The 21,694-nt window shown below is 56.3% G+C and overlaps 1 protein-coding gene across 2 annotated transcripts; it reads left to right on the forward strand.

Annotated features, from left to right (window-relative positions):
* Positions 1-817: 817 nt before the first annotated feature.
* On the forward strand, positions 818-21,659 carry CRLF1 (cytokine receptor like factor 1). Of its 2 annotated transcripts, none has more exons than XM_051972315.1 (10): positions 818-3,579; positions 3,925-4,182; positions 9,275-9,559; positions 10,813-10,942; positions 11,312-11,481; positions 12,933-13,090; positions 17,320-17,488; positions 20,161-20,342; positions 20,926-20,973; positions 21,203-21,659. In XM_051972315.1, exons 1-10 carry the CDS (start codon positions 3,366-3,368, stop codon positions 21,224-21,226), a joined length of 1,638 nt encoding a protein of 545 aa, XP_051828275.1. In that variant the 5' UTR covers positions 818-3,365; the 3' UTR covers positions 21,227-21,659. The 2 variants fall into 2 exon arrangements, with proteins under 2 accessions (XP_051828275.1, XP_051828276.1); XM_051972316.1 differs by having other exon boundaries at positions 819-3,579; positions 20,931-20,973.
* The last annotated feature ends 35 nt before the right edge of the window (positions 21,660-21,694 follow it).

Raw genomic sequence — 21,694 nt, forward strand, 5'->3', positions numbered from 1 at the left:
ACTGCTTTATCTAGATGAGTTTAAGTCGTGGGGGAGAGGATTGTTGTTCTTTGGATTCAGAATCTACTCTTCCTGCCTCCATCTGGGGTTTTCTTGGCAAAGATTATTGGAGTGGTTTGCCATTCCCATCTACAATTCCTTTTACAGATAGGGAAACTGAGGGAAACAGGAATAAGTAACTTGGCCAGCTAGTAAGTGTCTGAGTCAAATTCCAATCCAGGTCTGAGCTCCAAGCCCGATGCTCTATTCACTGAGACATCCAGCTCATCTTCAGGAAGATGAAAAACATTTCAGAAACCTTGGTAGTATGTAGCTATCAGATCCTAGAACAAGGCACTGGGTGGATAGAGGGATGCTAGAGTACTTATTACCTAGTGCTGCAGGGGTTTAGCACAGCAAGTAGAAGCCGAGGTGAGAAGAGGCAGGAAAAACTCTTGTTGCCCAGACTGTTTGGGGAAAATTAATGCCTATTTTAAGATACTGAAAAACGGGTTTGCAGAGAGAGGCCTCCAAATTTGAGCTAGTCACCTTCTCTGAGCCTCCTTTTCCTCATCAATCCGTGAATATTTATTATGCACCTACTTACTATGTGCCAAGCACTGTAATGGTAGGTGGGTATACAAAAAAAGAAAGAAAGGAAAGGGAGGAAGGAAGGAAGGAAGGAAGGAAGGAAGGAAGGAAGGAAGGAAGGAAGGAAGGAAGGAAGGAAGGAAGGAAGGAAGGAAGGAAGGAAGAAGGAAGGAAGGAAAAAGGAAGGAAGGGAGGGAAGAAGGAAGAAGGAAGGAAAGGAGGGAGGAAGGGAGAGAAGGAGGGAGGGAGGGAGGGAAGGAGGGAGGAAGGGAAGGAAGGAGGGAGGAAGGGAAAGAAAGAAAGAAATTAAACCTTTCCTGCCCTCAAGATATAAAATGAGAGGATTAGGCTTAAGTGACCCTTAAGGTATCTGCCAGTATATTATCCTATAAAGTTTGAGGCTTATGAACACACAGTCACTAATCCAGCTTCTTCATACCTATAGTGTGATTAATAAATGTATACATTTTAGATGATACATTAAACGTTATCGAATGGTACTCCTTAAAATATTATTTCTCAACAGAGTAGGGAGGACTTTGTGAACATAGAATGTTGAATCCACTTAGGCTCTCAAAATTTGAAATGTCAGACCTGGAAGAGTCTGCTGAACAAATCGTCAAAGTTGGAAGGGGCTGTAAAATAACAGAATGGCAGACCTAACAGGAACTTGAAGAGCACAGACTGTCAGAGCCAGAAGGGGCTTTAGAACACAGAGTGTCAGAGCCTGGAGGACCCTTAGACTACAGAATATCACAACGGGGAAGACCTTGGGAAGTCATTCAATTCAACCCCTTCATTGTATAGAGTACAGTTATCTCAAGCATTTATTAAATGCATTTTCCAGGGTTCAGGGATCACTCCAGTGACCACTTTTGGATGAAATCTAGCCCTCCCTCGCAGTTGTTGATGCCCTCCCCCTTCACTTATCCTGTATTTCTCCTCAGTAGAATGTAAGCTCCTTAATGACAAGGATCTCTTTGGATTTCGTCTTTATATCTTCAGAATCTGTACAAAGTGGTCATTTAATAAATATTTGTTGAAATGAGTGACTTCTTCTTCTTTTCCAGCTTCACTTGCTTTCAAGTTGGGGGGAAGAGGAAGAAACTCATTTTTCTCCTTCCCTTCTCCCTTTCCTGGGATGATCCCGGACCCAAGGAATTTCCCTGATTCCGGTAGAGGGTGCTGTGTTCGTCCCAGTTTGCTGGTGGTCACCGCTGGATGCTGCTGGCAGAGGGATTCACGGAAATCTCGATTTGAGTCGTGGCTCTGCCTTTGATTCAGTGTGACCTCCGGAATACCACTTTTTTCCCTTTAGATCTCAGTTTCCTTCTCTGTAAAATGAAGGAGTTTTTTCTCCCAGATCGCTCCCAGCTTTAGGAATCCAGAGGCAGGGTATTCTCCCCCAAGCTCTGGCCGCGGTTCCTAAACCGAAGCGCTCCTAACCCTCGAACCTGTCGGTCTCCTTCTATATTCCCCCCACCCCCACCCCAGCTTTCGCCTCCTCTGGGACCCCCGGCCGCCTCCATCTTCCGGCTCTTTCACAAGACACGGCTGCAGGGCAAGGTGCCCACGAGTCTTCACGTCAGCACCGCTGACCGGCCGGGACTAACGCGCCCACAGTGCTCCGATCCCGATCCACGAGGCTGGGAGGAAAAGAGGGGGAAGCTTCAGGGTCTGAGCCGGGGAAATGGGGAAAATCTCCAACTGCTGCACCGTGCAGCCGCTTGGCTGGTGGCTGACCGCACTCCGGTCTCCGGCTCCCCGGCTGCATTTAGCTCCCTGCGAACTGAGGAGAAGGAAGGGCTCGAAAGCAAATCTCTCTTCTCCACACCCCCATTCCCACCTGCGCGACCAGTCGGTTTTAAGACTAACTCTGGCTCTGGGTTGTGGCAGGGGGCAGGTGCCCCAAAAGCGCACTCACCAGTCTGCTTGCTCTCCCTCGCTTCCTCTCTCCCTCCCATCCTCCACACCCGGCTGGCTGGGGGTGCGCTCCAGGCGGGGCCCAGCTAGGACCCAGCCCGGGGGGCCGGGGCCGGGAGCAGCCACGTCAAGCGGAGGGAAGCAAGCCTGGGTCGAGAACCTTTCCGGGGAACGGGCTGGATGCAACGGGCGTGTATTCCAGGGGAAGGCGTGGGCAGGCAGCCTTTGCGCCAAGCCTCCCCCGCCCCCCCAACACACACACCCCGGAATGGGAGTAACTGGGCAATTTGAGGGGAAGAACCCAGATGGATCTGTGTCACCATCGCCCCTCGGGGTCATGGCTCCCTGGACCTATGGACAGAGCTGGAGGGGGTGTTATTAAATGGGCTGCAGGAACCCAACTTAAGGCAAGGAGCGGCTGGGAAATCCCCCTCCCCCTTAATGTTTGTTTATTGCAGAGAATTTTGCGTCTGAGCCCGCGTCCCAAGGGCCTGAGGACAAGCTGGGGTGTGGTGCGTGCGTGACAAAGGAGAGAATGGGGGGACTTGGACTCTGAGGAAGAGACCTCGGGCGGAGAGTAAAATCGGGCGGAGGTGGGGGCGGGGAGAAAATAAAAACGAAAACTTTAAAAAATTTTAAGTGAGGGAAAGAAAAACGTTGCTTTGGGCTGGCGGTGCTACCTGCAGTTAGGGTGTGGATGCACCTCCTGACTATTACTCACCTGCGCGCCACCCCCGGTCCGGGCCCTTACCCGGCCCGGCCCTCGAGAACCTTGCTGAGTGGATTTTTCCGAGTGGGGAGAAAGGAGAGCCAGAGTCCAAGCACTGACAGAGAAGAGAGAGAGAAAGAGAGAGGGGAGAAGCTCGGCCCAGATGACATCCTTCCTGCAGGAAACCCCCCCTCCACCCTCATTCCTTGGGCGGGCCCGGGGGGGGGTGTATTGGAGGGTGTGTTTCGGGTCCCCTCCCTGGGGCAGTCCGACCTTGGAGCCTCTAGCTGAGCCGTCTTTCGTCCCCGGCTTGCGTCACGTCGGGGCCGCTTGGGCTGAGGTAACAGGAGAAGGAGCCGCTCAGCTAATGTCACTAAGTGGGTTTGAACTTTTCTCCCTCCCTCTTTTCTTTCCTGAGTTTTGTATCTTTTTCTCTTTCTCCCCCCCCTTTCCAATGAACAGCCTCCCCCCCCCCCATCAGAGCAAGGCGCAGGGGGGAGGGAGGGCGCAGGGGGAGGCTGGGTTGGGGGTTGGGGGGAGGCTGAGGAAGGGGAGGAAGAGAGAAAGGAGGAGGAAAGCGGGAGGGGGCAGTGGAGAGAGGGGGACAGTGAGAGGAGTCTGGAGTCCCAGCAGTGGAGGGCTTGTTAATTTCAGGCCCCCCCGGGGGCGGGGCAGGGCGGGGCCAGAGGAGCATTAGCAGCTTGTCAATTTCGGTTGCTCAGACTTGCCCCGGACTCTCCGAAACTTGTTGCGGCTCCGCGCGCCCGTCTCCTTCTCCCCTGGCCACTCGCCGCCTCCCGCTCCCCCGCTCCCTGCTCCCGACTCCCGGCGGACCTGCTTTTCCCCCGAGCTCCGGGGCCGCCGGATGCTGCGGGCTCCGGGCGGAGGCTGGAGGCAGGGCGCTGCCCTCCCCACGGCGCGGACCATGCTAGCCTTGGCGCTGCTCGCCTTCGGAGCGCTGCGAGCCGGATCTGGAAGCTGTGAGTACCTACCCCAAACCGTCCCTTACCCCAGGCACTCACACTCCCCAGCTCCCGGAGGCGCTGGGGGATGCTCCAGACCAGGCTGGAGTCCAGCTCTCTCCCCTCCGTCCCCCTCCCGGCCTGCGGCACCTGGCTGGCCCGGGAACAAAGAAAGGGGCCCCGGGGAGCCCCCGCTGGGCCCCGGGGCGAGGGGGGGAGGAGGAGGAGGCGCCAGCCCGGGGCGAGGCGGGATGGGCAGGCCCGGAGCGCAGCGCGCCTCGGGCGGGCTCCGGGGGTCGGCTTCTGGCTAGGGTGGGAGGTTGCGCTTAGCCGGGTACCGGCCGGGCACGGCCCTGGGCCTGGGCGCACGAGATAAGAGCCTGTCCCCCGGCATTCTCTCTCTCCGCGGGTCCGCACCACCTGCAAGGCGCGCTAGACTCGGGGAGCACGGGCCGGGCGGGGCCAGGGGTCCCGAATAGGAGAGGGGCAGCGCCTGTGGCCCCTGGGTCTTCACCTGGCCCGGTTTAACTAAGGGGGCGAGTCACCCCGGACTCCGAGAAGCGGGCCTCTTCCCTGGGCAGTCCGCCTTCCCCCGCAAATCACCCCCCTCTTTTCAGCTCGGGGGCAGCCTTGGAGCCTTCCGGGGCTCCCTCTGCTGCTCGCCGCGGGAGTAAGGGGTATTTGAGCACATCGCATCACCCCTCTTTGTAGCCTAGGGTCGCGTTCCGGCCTTGGCCCCCCGGAGCCGGCCCAGACCCTGCATCGCCCCGCCTCGTTGCCTCTCCTTTCCTGGGCTCCGAGTATACCAGCACCTTAGGTCTCCGACACCCATACGGGAGGGATCGGATCGAGTCCTGGGTCTCCCGATCTAGAAGCAAGGAGTGGAAGGGTGGGGGAAGGGGACCCAGAAGTGAACCGCGCCATGTACCGAGAGACTGGAAAGGGGGGGGGGGCGGAGGGAGGGGAGAAGTAAGGTGATGCTCAGCCTGGCCTGCCCCCTCCCGGGCTGATGGGATGAGCTAGGGGAAGGGGTGAGAGGGACAGTGCCGGGGGTCTCTCTGGGTTCCAACTCTTACTCCGCCCGGCTCCGGCCGGGATCCCCGGGGATGAGACTCCCAAGATTGGGGCTGCTTCCCCCCTTTCCTCCTCCGTGCCCCTTTCCCAGGCCGGTCCGTTTTACCGCCCAGACTGGTATTGTCTTGAGCCAGCATTACCCACCCTCCTCCTTTCCTTCATCTTGGGGCTGGAGCAGCTCTGAGAGCGGAGCTTTGGAAAAGTGCCCCGCGAACCTGTGAGACCGAGTCTGGGGCTGGATGGGTACGTGGACCCCGCTCAGTCTCACCTCGGCAAAGGCATCTCTGTCCAGCTTCACAAATGAATATATACACAAACACTCATCCGCACTCACACAAACACAGCCACACCGACTCACATCCCCTCAGTCACACAGTCACCTAATCACATTCAAACACAAACTGCATTTGGCTCCTCCACACTCTGGGGCCAACATAAACTTATACACACACTCCCACAAAATCCTATTCAGATTCAAGCCTTCAGATCAACACACAAACTTGGACGCACAAATTCAGACACATGCAGGCTTGCAAATCGAGACAAAAAAAAACAAAAACAAAATCCATCCCCTCTCTTATAAACACTCTCCATCACCACAAATCTGTTTCCCAGCAGCACCCTGAAGGGCATCAGATATTCATTCATACCCTTCAAAACCTTCTTCACCCCCTGGTCACCCCCCACCGTGGACTTGGCTTGTTCTCAGTGCCCTCCCCCATGGCACTGGTCTACTCTGGGCAGGGTCTCAGTGGGAAGCTGGGAGAAGAATCTGGGGTGGGGGGGGAGGGAGAGGTCGGGGTAGCTCGGCTCCAGTATGGGTCAAAGAAGAAGTAAATGGTGCAGGCAGGAGTGGGGAGGGGGAAGCTTGGCTAGGGTTGGGGCCTCCAGAGAAATCCCCCATAATGCAAGGGACAGTTCAGCCTACCTTTGTTCCCTTCCTTTGTGGAGGACCAGAGGGAGGAGGAGGAGGGGAGTGTGTGTCTGCGCAGAGGGGGTTGTTGTGTGTTTCTTTCTTTAAGAAAAAAAATTAAATAAAAGATCCTCACACCTCTACAATGTGTTTCGACTTTATGATGTGACTTAGCACCTGATCAGCAATCTGGTTTTATAGTCCAGTCGTAAAGTGTCCAGCAGGTATGGACCCAAATTCTGAGCTTGCCCCGTCTGTCCTGGGCCTCGCCAGCCCCCCTCCACCCGCCTCCCTGGCCCCTTCCGCTCCAATCTGAAAACTTCACACTTTTCCCTTTTAAAACACATGTTCTTCCTTTTTAATAACGGGCCAGGCTGTGGATCGGAAAAACATTGTTAAAGTCGCTGGCCCCGGGAGCCAGCAGTCTGCACAGCTCCCTTGCTCCCTCGCTTGCTCAGCTCAGCTCCCATCACTCTGGGTGGAAGGCTGGGGCGGGTGGAGGAGGGGGGAGATGGAGAGAGAGGAGCCCAAGCCCGAGAGGAGGGGAGCTCCCTGCCAAGAGAGGGGGGGCTGCCTCAGCCCCTGGGCCAGAACAGGGCAGAGGGAGGCCGAAGGAGTCATGGGTCCCGCTTCTGGCGGCCTTGAGTTCAGCCAGGTCGGGCAGGCAGTGCCGTGGGCTCTATAAATTTGTGGTTCCCCACCCCACCCCCGGGCTCTCGGCCACCCAGCCTCGTGGAATGTCTCAGCCGCCTCCTTTCCACGTCGGGAAATATAGTTTTTATGCATTGTTTATGCTCGATCTTCCGTTTGTTCTTTCTGGGGGCTGCTCTCTCCCCATTCTCTTCTGCCCCTCTTCCAGCAGCAGGCCAGAGGCCAGCCTGGCCGCTCCCCTTTTGAGGGACCCCCAAGCCAGTGCCGGAAGGGGGTGTGGGACTAGGGAGGGCCCAGGAAGCACTGGGCCTGAAGCCCTCCTTCCTCCCACCAGCTGAAGGAAAACAAGAGACACCCCCCCTTCCTCAGCGGGCTGCTGGCTGGCACTGCCCGCCGGTGCCCACAGATCCACAAGGGGCAGCCAAGACCCCCGACGGCAGCTGTGGCATCTGGGAGAGGCGCCACTCTGGGGTTGGGATAAGACAGAGGAGAGGAGCCAAAGCGGTGCTGGGGAGTGGGCAGGACTAGAGTTAGGGAGGGCTTTGGCACAAATAGGGCCAGAGACACCCCCCCATACACACACACACCTCCCACCAAGAGGGTCTGGACCCCCCAGACAGCCCCCTCTAGTCTGCCTCCAGAAGGCCTCCCTTCTGCACAGGGATGCTCCCTGGGTCCCCTTGACCCTGAGTGGGCCAGGGCAAGAGGGGTCCCCAGGCCATCCCCCTGGGGTGCCCCCGCCCCTGCCCGGGAGGCAGGAAGCGGTGGGTGGGCTGGGCAGAGGCGCCGGCAGGCGGGAGGGCGCGGGGGCTTCCGCGTCAGAGTTTCATGCTGAAGGAATTCCGAATTAGCGAGGAGGCCGGCTCTCTTGGTAACGCTTCTCTCACTGTGACCTCCAAACCAGATTACTGGGGCGGGCTTGGCTGCACACGGCTTCCCAACATGTTTTTCTGTTGCTCTGTCAGAAACCTCCTGTGCAAGCTGCCCCCGGGGTCACAGGGCCCGTAACTGGGAAGCGCACTAGGGCCTCCGGGGCCCGGGGGGGGGGGGCGGCTGCCCGGGGCCCAGGAAGTGAAGCCCCTTGGGAAGGGCCGGCGGCCGGGGGATCCTGCCCTCACTGGCCCTCCTCTCCCCCTGCCCCTCCTCTGCTGCAGCCGCCAGCACATCCATCCGTCGCACCGCTCGCAGGGATGGCTCAGGCTTCAGGCACTCCCTGGACAGAGCCCCAAATTAAATTTATATCTCACGCTCCAAGTAGACAAAGCCCACTGCCAAATCTGCCCATAGAAATCCCAGCCATCTCAGATGTTTTCGGCCGGAGGACTGGAAGGGAGGAGGCGGCCGCATCAGCTGGCTCGTCCCCAGTCCACCCCCTTCCCCAGCCGAGGGAGGATAGGGAAGAGCACAGGATTACTGCCCCCACCCCCCACCAGGAGAATAAACAGGAGGCACTGAGCGAGTGCTTGCTGGGAGAGAGCCCAGTGGCTGGAGCCTGCGGGACGAAGGAAAGAAACCAAATAGAGCTAAGACAGGGTCCCTGCCTGTCCTCATGGAGCGCTCAGTCTAGTGGGCTGCAGGCGCCCCGTGCACATAAGAAAACCGTCCGAGAGGAGGAAATAAGTCAGTTATAAATGAGAACTGAGCAGGGCAAGATTGCATGTGACCCATACAGGTGACTGTAATGCACAATATTAAATAAAACCGTCAAGGAGGCAGAAAATAAGTCAGTTATAAATGAGAACTGAGCAGGGCAAGAAGAGAAGGCTTCCTAAGGAAAAGACTTGAGTTTTAGAGACTGGGTCAGTTCATTGAGTCTGTCTTGCCCCAGAGCATCTGGAAATTAGACTGCTCCTGGGGGTGGGAGGTGTCAGCGCATGAGAGAACCTGCTGGGGTGGAGGGCAGGTGGACGAGGAGAAAACATCCAGCCAGCTAAAGCGTGCTGACCCAAGCTGAGCTGTTAGGGTGGACAAAGGAGGAGCTGGCGGGCGGCGGGGTCCCACTGGGCTGGTGTGTTCCAGGTATATCCCAAGTAGAGACAGAAATGACTGGAGTCAATCAGTCTGTTAGAGATCAACCAGTCCAATGTGCACATTGGATAGATGGAAAAACTAACCCCGAGAGAGAAATGACTTATTGTTAATGGCCCAGCCTCCAGGACATGAACCCACAGCATCAAAGAATTTTGAGCTGGAGAGGACCCTAAAGATCATGCAATCCAATTGTGCAAGTAAGGAAACGGGTCCAGAGAGGAGACATGGCTTCCTCGGGATTTCACAGAAGGTGGCAGAGCTGGAACTCCTACACAAGTGTCCTGACTTCCATCCCAAAGTTCTTTGTGGTGTCCCGAACATCTTCCCCCCACCCTTCTCCCTAAAGCCTGATGAGGTCCCCAGAGGCCCCCAGCCCCCGTGCACTCCCGACAGCAGGTGCCCAGGCCCGAGCCTGATGGGCTGTTGTTTCTCTGACCCCAGACCTGGCCGTGATCGTCCCCCAGGACCCGACGCTGCTCATCGGCTCCTCCCTCCACGCCACCTGTTCAGTGAGCGTGAGCGGCAGTGACGCGCCCACGGCTGAAGGGCTCTACTGGACCCTCAACGGCCGGCGGCTGGCCCCCGAGCTCTCCCAGGTCCTCAACGCCACCACCCTGGGCCTGGCCCTGGCCAACCTCAACGGCTCCAAGCAGCAGTCAGGGGACAACCTAGTGTGCCACGCCCGGGATGGGAGCATCCTCGCGGGCTCCTGCCTCTATGTTGGCTGTATGTGCTCCACCTCTGCCTCTCCCCTAACCATCCTCACCATCATCCCTATCTCCCATTCCCTCAGAGCCAGAGGGGCTCAGAGGGATGCCCCTCAGCACCCCACTAGTCTCTCTCTTTAATTCCTCAGACCAAAGGGGCTTCCATTCCCTCAGACCCAGAGGGGCTCAGGGGACCTCAGATGCCTTTTCCTTGAGGTGGTTTGAAAGGCTCCTGGAGCCAACTTACCCAAACACCCCATTTCTGGGAGCTTCTACGACGGGCGAGGGGTGACTGGGGCCTGATGTGGCCATGCTGGGGTCATGGGGAACCCAGGGTCGGCCAACCAGAATGACATATTTCCTCTTTCTGTCCTCCCACAAGAAGGAATCAGAGCCACATTAAAGACCAGCTCACTCCCTCTTCCTCCCCTGTTCCGTGAGCACTAACACCTCTGGCCGAAGGAAATCCCTGCCCCTGTGCCTTGCTGTGAGAAAGAAAGGGCTTTGCACACTCTCTGAACCCTTAGAGAGGAGGAACCAAGTCTGGGAGGGGGAGGATATCAGTCCCTGGTGAAGTTCCTCAGAGCAGGAACAGGAGGTGCATGGGCTGATGATAAGGGGCCCAGCTGGTAGTCCTCCTCCTCCTCCTCCTCCTCCTCCTCCTCCTCCTCCTCTTCTCCTCCTCCTCCTCCTCCTCCTCCTCCTCCTCCTCCTCCTCCTCCTCCTCCTCCTCTTCCTCCTCCTTCTCCTCCTCTGCCTCTGTTTGGGCCCAGAGCCTCAGACTGGGCTTTGGTTCCCATAGCCCTGGACTAAACTCCTCGGTAACAATAGAGCAGCCCCACAGTTCCTGTCAGCCCCAGTCTACATTCACAAAGAACTTGGGCTCGTTTATATTTGACATGTCCCAGAGTCTTTCAGGGGAACGGGGGGATTTGGGCAGGACCGGACACTCGCCTCTTCCTCTCCCCTCCCAGGGAGCCAGCGCTCCAAGACCCCAGCACAGACCCCGACGCTCCGTAACCGGATCCTAGGCAGGGTCCACGGCTGCAAACACGTTTCCTCGAAATAAAGGAGGAATAAATCAGGAGGCGTCGACTCCCCCAGCCTCAGGCCCAGCTCCTTGGGGAGTCCGGTTCCGGTTTTGCCCAGGCCCCCGCCCCTCCTCTAGTCCTCTGCTCCTAACCGGAGGGCTGGACTGAGGTGGGAGTGGGGGTCTGAGCTCTGGGAGGGTCCCTCCCCACCTTGCTTACCTTCATCTCCCCATCCCCCCAGTGCCCCCTGAGAAGCCTGTTAACATCAGCTGTTGGTCTAAGAACATGAAAGATCTGACCTGCCGCTGGTTCCCAGGCACCCAGGGGGAGACCTTCCTCCATACCAACTATACCCTTAAATACAAACTTCGGTAAGTACGGGTGTGAGGGGCTTGGCGTCCCTCTAGCTCCGAAGGGCAGGGCCGGGGTGGGGAGGAAGGATGGAACCAGGGCCTTGGGGGGGGGCTGCAGAAAGAGGGCCCAGGAATTGGAACTGTGGGGTCCCCCAGGGAGGGTGGGAGAGATCTGGGATTCCCATAGCCTGAGGAGGGGCCATCCAGGAGGAAGGAGTGAGAGAGATGGGCGGCAAATCCCTGGAGGAGGGGAGCGTAGGAAGGGGCCCAGGGAAGGGATTTCCTGGCAAGGGGAAGAGAGGAAGGTGAGGGGATACCCCAGGGGGTAGGACAGCCCGGGCTCCAGGGTGTGTGTGTAGGGGGGTGTCCTTTGTCTCCCTAAACCAGGTGGTACGGGCAGGATAATACATGCCAAGAATACCACACCGTGGGGCCCTATTCCTGCCACATTCCCAAGGACCTGGCACTATTCACGCCCTATGAGATCTGGGTGGAGGCCACTAACCGCCTGGGCTCGGCCAGGTCAGAGGTGGTCACACTGGACATCCTCGATGTGGGTGAGGCTTTTTCCAGGCCCCAGCCCCCTCCAGCCCCCCGACTCTTCACTCCCCTCCTCACTCCTCTAGGACTTTCCCAGCAGGATTCCAGCCCTTCTAGGGATGGAGGTCCAGGACCAAGAGGTCTTTCCTGACCATCTGCTCGGCAGGCCCACTGGCCCACAGATCCGCTCCTTCGGCCTGGACGTCTGCTCCCCTCCTGATCCTCTGTCCCGGTCTCTCTGCCCGTCCCCCATCTGTCAGCTCCCAGCTCAGCCCTGTGTTTTTCTATTGGCTCCGTCCCCCACCTGAATCCCTCCGATTCCCACTCTCCTGCTCTCCCTGGTCCCCATCCATCTGTCTGTGCACTCCCCTAGTCCCTCAGCCTTTCTCCATCTCCACGGCTCTCTGCCTTTCTTCCCTCCCTCTCTGGGAGGCTAAGTTCTTGCTTGGCTGGAGGGGGGGGGGGGGGGGTGGGGGGCTGGGCGGGGCATCCTAGTCTCGATCCCTGTCCTGGGGCCCTGGACACCCCACGGAAAACACCTGGCTCTGGTTTGCCCTCGGGGTGGGGCCCAACTCCTTCCTCTGAAGCCCCAGGTCCCTGCCCTCCCCCTCCCCCCTCCCTCCCAGTTGGGATGGGGCTATGGCTGGGGCTGGGATTGGGCTTGGTCTCTGGGCCCCTCCCCCTCAGCCTGGGCCAGGTGTGGGGGCCCTTTGGGAGCGGGGAGGGGAAGGGGAACAGGAGCCTTCAGGTCAGGGAGGGGCCGGGGAGACCCAGCCCCGGCCCCCTCCTTGGGAAGCAGCCGGACCTGGTCTGAGGGCAGGGGGGAGGACCGGAAGGCAGGAAATAGATGATCTGTGAGCAGAATTGGTCCTAATCTAATTAGGATGTTTCTCAGCCTCCCTTTCCCCCAGGCAGCCCCCAGTCCTTAACCCTTTCAGTACTGGGGCTCCCCCCAGCATACACAAGGGAGCAGGGCTGGCGTCAGCCCAGAGCTCCTGAAAGATGTGTCTGCGGCGGGGGGAAGGGGATGGGGCGATCCCTCAGCCCGGTGCAGACTGCTGACGGGGCACCCCCACCTTGGAACCCCCTGGCTGTGTGACCCAGCCACTCTGAGATGGTTTCCTCGCCTCAAAAGAGCCAATTTGGCCCTCGACTGTCCCTTCAAAGAGCCATGGCAAAGAAAGCCTGGAGAAATCAAGCTTGGGTTTACGCCATTTCCCAAGATGGGAGCAAGGATCTCTCAATCCCCAGGCCCCAGCTCCATCCAAGCTCCCAGGAGACTAGGGTGTCTGAGGGGCAGCAAGGGCCTGACTCGTAACCCCCGGGGCCATCGAAGCCCATTGGGGTACCCCCTACAATACCCGGTCCCAGACGGTCTCTCTCCCCACGTTTTGGTCCCAGTACCATTTGTGTGCAACTGGTTAGAGCGTGGCTAGAGGGAAGATTAACTGACCCAATTCCTCACCAGTCACAACAGACCCCCCGCCAGATGTCCATGTGAGCCGAGTGGGGGGTTTGGAGGACCAACTGAGTGTCCACTGGAACTCCCCACCAGCGCTCAAAGACTTCCTTTTCCAAGCTAAGTATCAGATCCGTTACCGGGTGGAGGACAGCGTGGAGTGGAAGGTAAGATGACATTTCCCCTCTGACCTTCAACCCCATCCCTCGGGGGTCTGATTACCTTTTCCCCTCCTTCCTAGAGGAACAATCTCACTGCTTCTCCCTCCCTCTCCCTTTCCTTCTCCCTCCCTCCTTCCCTCCCCTTCCTTCTCTTTGCGGCTGTCTCTCTCTCCATCTCTCTGTCTCTGTCTAGCTCTCTCTCCTTTCATAGCAAAATATCAGAAGTGGAAGAAATCTCGTGAAAAAAAACCATAGAATTAGAGTTAGTTGGAACCTCAGAGACCATCTAATCCAACTTTCTCATTTTACAGAGGAGGAAACTGAGTACCTGAGAGACTTAGAACGTAGAAAATTGCAGAACCTGAAGAAATCTTTAAAAAAAATAGGATTGAGGGTAGGACCATTTCATCTTTGTCTCTGATTCTGCAGCCCCCACAACAGTACTGCCACATAGTAGGCACTCGATAAATGCTTCCTTATTTATGAATAAGGAAGTCGAAGGGACCTCATAACATGGAATATTAAAGTTATAAAGGGAGATAAACTGCCTACTTCAATCATTGGACCACTTAGATCAATAAACATTTACTAATTATTTACTGTATGTTCAGTACTGGGCTGGATGCTAGGGATTTAATTAAAATTTAATTTAAAAAAATGAATGAAGCAGTTTTGCCCCCCAAAAGTTTACATTTTACAGTCAGGGAAGGGAAGAGAGAGACAAAATGAATATATCTAAGTCCATATAAAATAGACACAGGACAGTAGGGGGAAGCAGGAGCAGCTGAGGGATCAGGAAAAGCTTCCTGTAGAAGGAGGCACTGAGCTGAGCTTTGAAGGGAAACAGAGCCATGGGAGTCAATGCTCGTGCATGGACACTGTCATACAGAAGGCCAGTGGGACTGAATAATGTGGGGTAGGAAAGGGCTTAATGAAGAAGATTAGAAAAGCAGGCTATAAAGGCTTTGGAAGCCAAACAGAGGAGCTCATAATTGATCCTATTTGGAAATAAAGGGAAGCCTGTCAGTAGACAAACAGAGGGGTGAAGTGGGAGCCAAAAGATGATGGAGAGGTCCAGGGATATGGGCAAAGATAAAAAGATGGGCAGATAAGCACTGGAGTTAGTTTTAGGGGATTGGCGTGGCTGGACCTGCTCTATAGAAAATCACCTTGATAGCAGTATGGAAGACAGGTGTGTGGGGAGACCAATGAGAAAGCTGTAGCAATAGCCCTAGTCAAAGGTGAGTCAAGCCCTAAAGTAAGGGTGAGCAGGGAGAAGGGGACAGGGGCAAATATGGATATATGGGACGGAGGAGGAGGAGAAATGGAGGCTGTGACTGGAGGGATGGTATGAAGAGGGATGAAAGGAGGGAGATGATAAAATCTGTTTGGGACTCGTGGTGCCGGAGATGCCGGTGGGATGCTCAGTTCAAAATGGCCAATGGATGGTTGGACTGGAGTTAGGAAAGACTAGTTAGACAGACTACAGTGAAGTGATCGTTGAATCTGTAGTAGCTGATGATAGAGAAGAAGGCACAGGGCAGAGTCTTGGGGAAGGGGCTGCACTGGGATCCGGCTCCCAGTCATCTCTTACTCCGAGCCTGAGGCAAGGGAGGAGAGGAGAGGGGATTGTGTCTAGGACAAATGAGGATGGTGACAAGATGAACGTGTTTTCTCTGTAATCCAAGGCTTTAGGATCCCCGCCGGGAAGAAGGGGGTGGGGGAGGCTTGAGAGAAGAGCAGGCTCGGGGCATCCTTCATCTGGGTGGGAGAAAGCATCATTTAGGCAGGAGTAAAGGGCTGCCCTGAGGGCTCAGTGGGGATGAGATAGCCCGACCCACTTCCATTCAGCTGCAGGTGAGTAGGAGCAGAGAAGGCAGGGATCCAGGGCAAGGCTTTGGCAGGGCATGGGCAGTGAGAGGATAAGGGGGAAGGGATTGGAGAGGAGGGGATGAAATAGCATTGATGTGTGGGGATAAGAATGAGGAAGGGAGAGGAAGTGAAAGCAGAGGTGGTGACCTCAGAAAGGATGGAGAGATTGGAGGTACTGGGAGGAGGGAAGGCGTCCCAGGGAGGTGAGATAAGGCTGTGGGCAACATAATGTAAGGAGAACTGGATGTGGAGTCAGGAAGACCCGACTTCAAATCCTACCTCAGGCATCTGTAGCTGCAAGACGGTCGACATTCCACTTAACTCCTGTTTGCCTCAGTTTCCCCATATGCAAAATGGAGATAATACTAGCATCTTCCTGTGAGGATCAAATGAGTTAATAATAATAATAATAGTTATTATTATTTACTGAGGAAATGGGGGTTAAGTGACTTGCCCAGGGTCACACAGCCAGGAAGTGTTAAGTGTCTGAGGTCGGATTTGAACTCAGGTCCTCCCGACCTCAGGGCTGGGGCTCTGTCCACTGCACCACCTGTGTGCTCCGAGTTAATGATTATAAAGCACATCGCACATAGCTTGGTGCAGTAAGCACTACTTAAAGGTTAACTATCATTATTATAATTCTTATTATGTTCAAATTAGGTATAATTCTAAAGCCTACAGCACACAGTGAGCACCATAGAAATATCAGCTACCATTATTGTTGTTATTCTGCTCAAATGAAGTGATAATGGTAAAGCGCCGGCACAGTGCCTGGTCGGTAGTAAGCCCTAGATATATATCAGTTACTTGGATTATGTCATAAGCAGCCCCTCTCTCGGTCTCAGTTTCTTCACCTGTAAATTGGAGGTGATGAATAGCCCATGGAGTTGCAGAGTCTCCAAAGAGAGAAAGTCTAACGGGATTTGCAAACTCTGAAACCCTTACGTTGCCAGTTACTCTCAGTAGTAGGCGTTTGGGATCCTGACGGTAAGGCGGTTATGAGGGATGTGAAGCCCAGTGGTCTGTGAGCGGTGCCGTGTACAAGCGTCTCTGGACAGGAGCTACCCCGGGTGGAGGTCGAGGGGCTGGGAAGGGAGGAGGCCGAGGAACCGGGAGGTTGGAGTGTTTCAGGGGATGCTGGGGGGGGAGGTGCTCAGCGTGAGAGCAGGGAGTTGGGGGGGGGGGGAACCAAGTACTGAACAGCTTGGGAAGAGAGGGAGAGAGACCCGGGGCTGGTGGGTAACTAACTGCCTCTGGAATTTCTATTAGGTGAGAAATCCTAATTAGAGGGAACTTCAAAGGAGAGTTTTGCTGAGGGATTACAGCAAGCAAAGAGACTGAAAGTGACAATGGGGAGGGAAAAAAGATTCTGACTGCTTCCCCAGGATGTGTGTGTGAGTGTGGTGTGTGTGAGTGTGAATGTGTGTGTGAGAGTGTGTGTGTGTGTGTGAATGTGAGCGTGAGAGTGTGTGTGTGTGTGAGTGTGGTGTGTGTGTGAATGTGTGTGAGTGTGTGCGTGAGAGAGTGTGTGTGTGAGTGTGTGTGAATGTGTGTGTGAGTGAGAATGTGTGTGTGTGAATGTGTGTGTGAGTGTGTGTGCATGAGAGAGAGTGTGTGTGTGCGTGAGTGTGGTGTGTGTATGAGTGTGAGTGTGAATGTGTGTGAGAGAGTGTGTGTGTGAATGTGAGTGTGTGTGAATGTGTGTGAGTGTGAATGTGAGTGTGTGTGAGTGTGAATGTGTGTGTGAATGTGTGTGAGTGTGAGTGATTGTGAGAGTGTGTGAGCGTGTGTGTGTGAGTGTGTGTGTGAGTGAGAGTGTGTGTGTGTGTGTGAATGTGTGTGAGTGTGAGTGTGTGTGAGTGAATGTGTGTGTGAGTGTGAGTGTGTGTGTGTGTGTGAATGTGTGTGTGAGTGAGTGTGTGTGTGTGTGAGAGTGTGTGTGAGTGTGTGTGTGTGTATGTGAATGCAGCAACATCAGAAACTAGGTTTCCCTGCAAGCCAGAAAATAACAGGGACAAGAGAAGGAAGTCTGAGGTGGAGAACATCTTATTAGTTAAGAAACAAGAATTCCCGGAGGCACAGTGAAAGAGCACGCTTAAGGAATAAGGGAGGGCAGTAAAGGTTGAGGCAGGGGATGGCTTAACCACCTTGACTTCCAGACGGGGAAACTGAGGCTCAGAGAGGGGGCCAGACCCTTCCAAGGGCACCGAGGTAGCGGGCAGTCACCACCTTGACTTGTGACCCTAACAAAACCCACGGACGCCACCCGTTTCCTTGTTCTTCGAGAGCCCCTCGCCCCTTTTCACCCGGGCAGGGAGTGCCTGGTTCCCTGACCATGTTTTTCTTCTCCCACCCCGGAGCAGGTGGTGGATGATGTGAGTAATCAGACTTCATGTCGCCTGGCCGGCCTGAAACCAGGCACCGTGTACTTCGTGCAGGTGCGCTGCAATCCCTTCGGCATCTACGGCTCTAAGAAGGCAGGAATTTGGAGCGAGTGGAGCCACCCCACTGCGGCCTCCACGCCCCGAAGTGGTGAGGGGACCCCCCCGCAGACCAGGCCATGGCCACGGAGCCAGGGGGCTTTAAAAAAGGGAGGGCAGAGCTCGAGCTTCGAACAGAAAATGGGAAGGCTGACGGAGTCTTAGAACCCAGGAGGTTGGGGCTGGGAGGGCCCTTAGAACCCGGGAGGTCAGAGTGAGGAGGGCCTTAGAACCCAGGATGTCAGGGCTGGGAAGCCCTTAGAACCCAGGAGGTCGGGGCTGGGAGGGCCCTTAGAACCCGGGAGGTCAGAGTGAGGAGGGCCTTAGAACCCAGGATGTCAGGGCTGGGAAGCCCTTAGAACCCAGGAGGTCGGGGCTGGGAGGGCCCTTAGAACCCGGGAGGTCAGAGCTGGGAAGCCCTTAGAACCCGGGAGGTCAGAGTGAGGAGGGCCTTAGAATAGAATGTCAGAGTTGGGGAGGATGGGGAGCCCTTAGAACCCAGACTGCCAAGAGAAGAGCCTCAGCTCTATCCTTCCTCAACACCTGGGAGGGGGACAGGAGGGAGGGAGGGATGGGAGGTGGATGCACATGGCTGCAACTTCATTTTTCTAACTCTGTTCCTGAAAGGCCCTGGCTGGGTGGGGAGTGCTGGGGAGGGGGCCTGGGGGCTGGGGCCACAGCCTTGGCCCGCCGCGTGCCCAGCACCTGCGTTTCTTGCAAAGGAGCCAGCTGGAGGCTGATTTCCCGCCGGGGAGGGAAGGCCTCGGCCTCCCTCGGCCTCCCTGCTGCAGGCAATGCCAGCACTTGTCAGCAGGTCCCCCCTGTTATTTATGACGTGAGGCTGATGTCCTTATCCGTCCGAGCGGTCCCTGGCCCCGGCTCCCACCGTAGTAACCCATGCGGCCCGGCCCAGCTCGGCTGACTCCGGTCAGGGGGAGGGGACCACCTGCCAACCACACACCGGGCCTTCGCTGCTGGGGGTTGCGGGGGCTGCTGTGAGGGGATCCAGCTGAGTTTGGAGAGCAGTTTTTTAGACCAGAGTTAGGGAAAGGGCCAGATAACTCCTCACTTCCCTAAGTCCCTGGAGATAGCCTCAAAGCCAGGCATGAAGCCACAGGGCCAGCCTGCATGTTGTTTTGGGGGTCTGCTCCCCCATGGGCCCACTCCATTCCTCTCTCAGCCCTTACTCTATCCCCCTTTTCCTTTCTCCCTCCTTTCCTCTTCCTTTGCCTCCTGTTTTTTCCATTCCTCTCTCCTGTATCTCTCTCTCTGTCCAGGATTTCATTCCATTTTTTCCTTTCAAATATCATTATTTCCTATTCCTGTTCTCTCTCTCTGCCTAATTCCATCCATTTCTTCCCCTTCTATCCTGACTCTAACATCCTACCGCTGGGGGCTGTGTCTCTTTCTCTGTGTGTGCCTGTCTGCTTTTTCTCCGGTTGTCCATCTCTGTCCATTTATCTCTGTCTTCCTCTCTCTTATCTCTCTCTGTTTCTCTCCATTTGTCAATCTCTGTCTCTCTCCCTCTGTGTGTGTGTCTCTGTCTGTCTCTCTCCCTGTGTCTCTGTTTCTGTCTCTGTCTCTCTCCCTGTCTCTGTCTCTCTCTTTCTTTCTCTCTCCATTTGTCTCTCTCTCTCTGTCTCTCTCTCCATTTATCTCTGTCTCTGTCTCTCTGTCTGTTTCTGTCTCTTTCTCCATTTGTCTCTGTCTCTCTCCCTGTGTCTCTCTCCATTTGTCTCTGTCTCTCTCTGTTTCTGTCTCTCTCCATTTGTCTCTCTCTCTCTCTCTCTGTCTCTTGTCTCTCTCTCCATTTGTCTCTGTTTCTCTCTCTCTCTCTCTCTGTCTCTCTCTCTCTCTTTCTCTCTCCATTTGTCTCTGTCTCTGTCTCTCTCTCTCTGTCTCTCTCTCTCTGTCTCTCTCCATTTGTCTCTGTTTCTCTCTCTCTCTCTCTCTGTCTCTCTCTCTCTCTTTCTCTCTCCATTTGTCTCTGTCTCTGTCTCTCTCCCTGTGTCTCTCTCTCTCTCTCTCCATTTGTCTCTGTTTCTCTTCCTTCCCCTCCTCCCCCCCTCACACACACACACCTGGGCTCAGCCCAACAGGGACTTCTGTTCTTTCTTTGTGGGAAGCTTAAGAACGAAATCCCTCCAGCTTTTCTCAAGCCCTGATGAGCCACAAAGGGGAGCTTCATCTGCCACGCCCCTTCATTCGCTCAGTGGCCGCACCCCTCGCCAGGGCTGACAGACACCCAGGAGGTCGGACCAATGGGGACCCGCGTGTCCCCGGACACATAGCCTGGCAGTCAGCATCTCTGTGCCTGGTCACGTGTGGCACCCACTGCGCCGCGGGCACGGTTTGCTGACACGATGCTCAGCTGGAGGCGGGCAGCGCCTTAGGCCCTATCTCCCCTCAGGACCCCTAGCCCCTTCTTCTCCCTTTTTGCCGTCCTGTCTCTCCCCCTCCCTCCCCGAGCCGAAGCCCAGAGCCAGGAGTCCAGCTCCCAGACAGCGCCGGCCTCCGGCCCATCCTGCCTCTGGGGCCCGGGGGTCCGGCCGCACAGAGCCCACCACAGCTCTCGCTCCGAAGCCCCGGGTAGCCCAGGACCTGCCGCCTGCTCCTAGACCTGGGACAGTCTCACAGACAGGAGGGCCGAGCTGCCGGCAGGGCTCCCCCAGAGCCCGCTGCCTGCCTCCTTCTGTGCGTGTGACGGCTCCCTCCCTCCCCCAGAGCGGCAGGGCTCCAGCGGGGCCTGCGAGCCTCGAGGGGAGCCCAGCTCCATGCCGGTGAGGCGCGAGCTAAAGCAGTTCCTGGGCTGGCTGAAGAAGCACTCCTACTGCCCCAACCTCAGCTTCCGCCTCTACGACCAGTGGCGAGCCTGGATGCAGAAATCCCACAAGACCCGCAACCAGGTAGGTGTGGCCCCTTCCCCAGAGCGCAGCCCTCCGGGTGGTCCGGGACCCCGCCCCCCCAACGGCAGAGCTGGAAGGGGCTTGGGTGATCGCCCAGCGCACTTCTCCACTTGTGACCCCTCCTCACCCAAGACATCTTTACATGACACTAGTATATAAAACAAATCAGTACATAGAACCGCAGGTATATAAAATAAAACAAAACCAGTTACTGATGCTGTATCATCACTGATAATAAACCACAATTCGTGACCTCCACACTGAGTTACGCAGCCCCCACGGGGCCACAACCCACGGGGGGCTTTGACCCGGCCCACACCCCTCCTTTCAGAAATCAGAGGTCACCAGCCTGAGGTCACACAGCAAGTCCCCGTACGACTGGGACAAGCCCTCGGGTGTCTCGAACCCCTGCTTCTCCCTGTGTACCCACCCTGAGAGCCAGGGCCTCCGAGCTCACTTTTTCTGGGCCCGGGGCCGGCTCTGAGCCCTCCTGCCTTAAGGCAGCCATTTCTGGGAGCCTGGGCCTGGGAGCAGAGCGGCCTTGGAACAGATGCCCTCAAACATCACTCATGTTCTTTCTAAGCACAGGACGAGGGGCTCCTGTCCTCGGGCAGACGGAGCGCGGCGAGAGGTAAGCAGGCTTCTGGATGGGGGAGAGGGCAGGAAGGAGAGTGGGATTCACACATGCCCCCCAAACATGGCCCTCCTCCATGGAACCCAACTTTGCCCATTCCCTCTAAGTCCTGCCGTTAATACAGCTCATCATGGCCCTGAGGCTGGTGCCTGCAGATCGGGAGGGAGTAGGGGGCCATTCTGCCCCGTTTTGCTCCTCTAGAGCTTCTTTCCCACTTTGCCTGTAGGTCCTGCCAGGAGATAAACTGTAGCGATCCTGGGTTCTGGGCCAGGAGGGCATCTGCCTTCCCTAATGCCCCCTCCAAAGAGTCTGCAAAACATGGAGGGAGGACATCTGGAGACCCCTCCCCCAAGTTCTCCCAAGCACTGGAACTGTGGGTTCATCAGGGCACAAGGTGCCCACCTAAGCCGCAGCCCCCACTCCTTGCCCAGCGACCCCTCCCTTGCCTGGGCCGGCTCCCAACACGGGCAGCCCAGGCTTCTGCGGAGCCATCAGCCTCCTCGGCTGTCTGGCAAGGAGCTGTCCTGAAGGACAGGAGCAGTGAGGGAACAGAACAAGGCAGGGCTTGGGGGAGGGGTGGGGAGAGACAAGCCCCTGCCTCTTTCGGTACCCACAGCCCCTCCTGCTTCTGCCCAATTCTCTGTCAAAAGATTCTTATAAATAAACGACTTATTTTTGGTGAAGCTGTTTGTGAGTGACAAGTGGGGGGTGGGAGAAG

This window comes from Antechinus flavipes, chromosome 1 (genome assembly GCF_016432865.1).
Source record: "Antechinus flavipes isolate AdamAnt ecotype Samford, QLD, Australia chromosome 1, AdamAnt_v2, whole genome shotgun sequence".
Lineage (NCBI taxonomy): Eukaryota > Metazoa > Chordata > Mammalia > Dasyuromorphia > Dasyuridae > Antechinus > Antechinus flavipes.

Bases quoted from the DNA above. Each gene is read 5' to 3' on its own strand.
- CRLF1 (XM_051972315.1), top strand. From the start codon at position 3,366: ATGACATCCTTCCTGCAGGAAACCCCCCCTCCACCCTCATTCCTTGGG. The intron at 3,580-3,924 runs GTGGGTTTGAAC...TCGGTTGCTCAG, and splicing joins CGCTCAGCTAATGTCACTAA to ACTTGCCCCGGACTCTCCGA. The intron at 13,091-17,319 runs GTAAGATGACAT...ACCCCGGAGCAG, and splicing joins AGGACAGCGTGGAGTGGAAG to GTGGTGGATGATGTGAGTAA.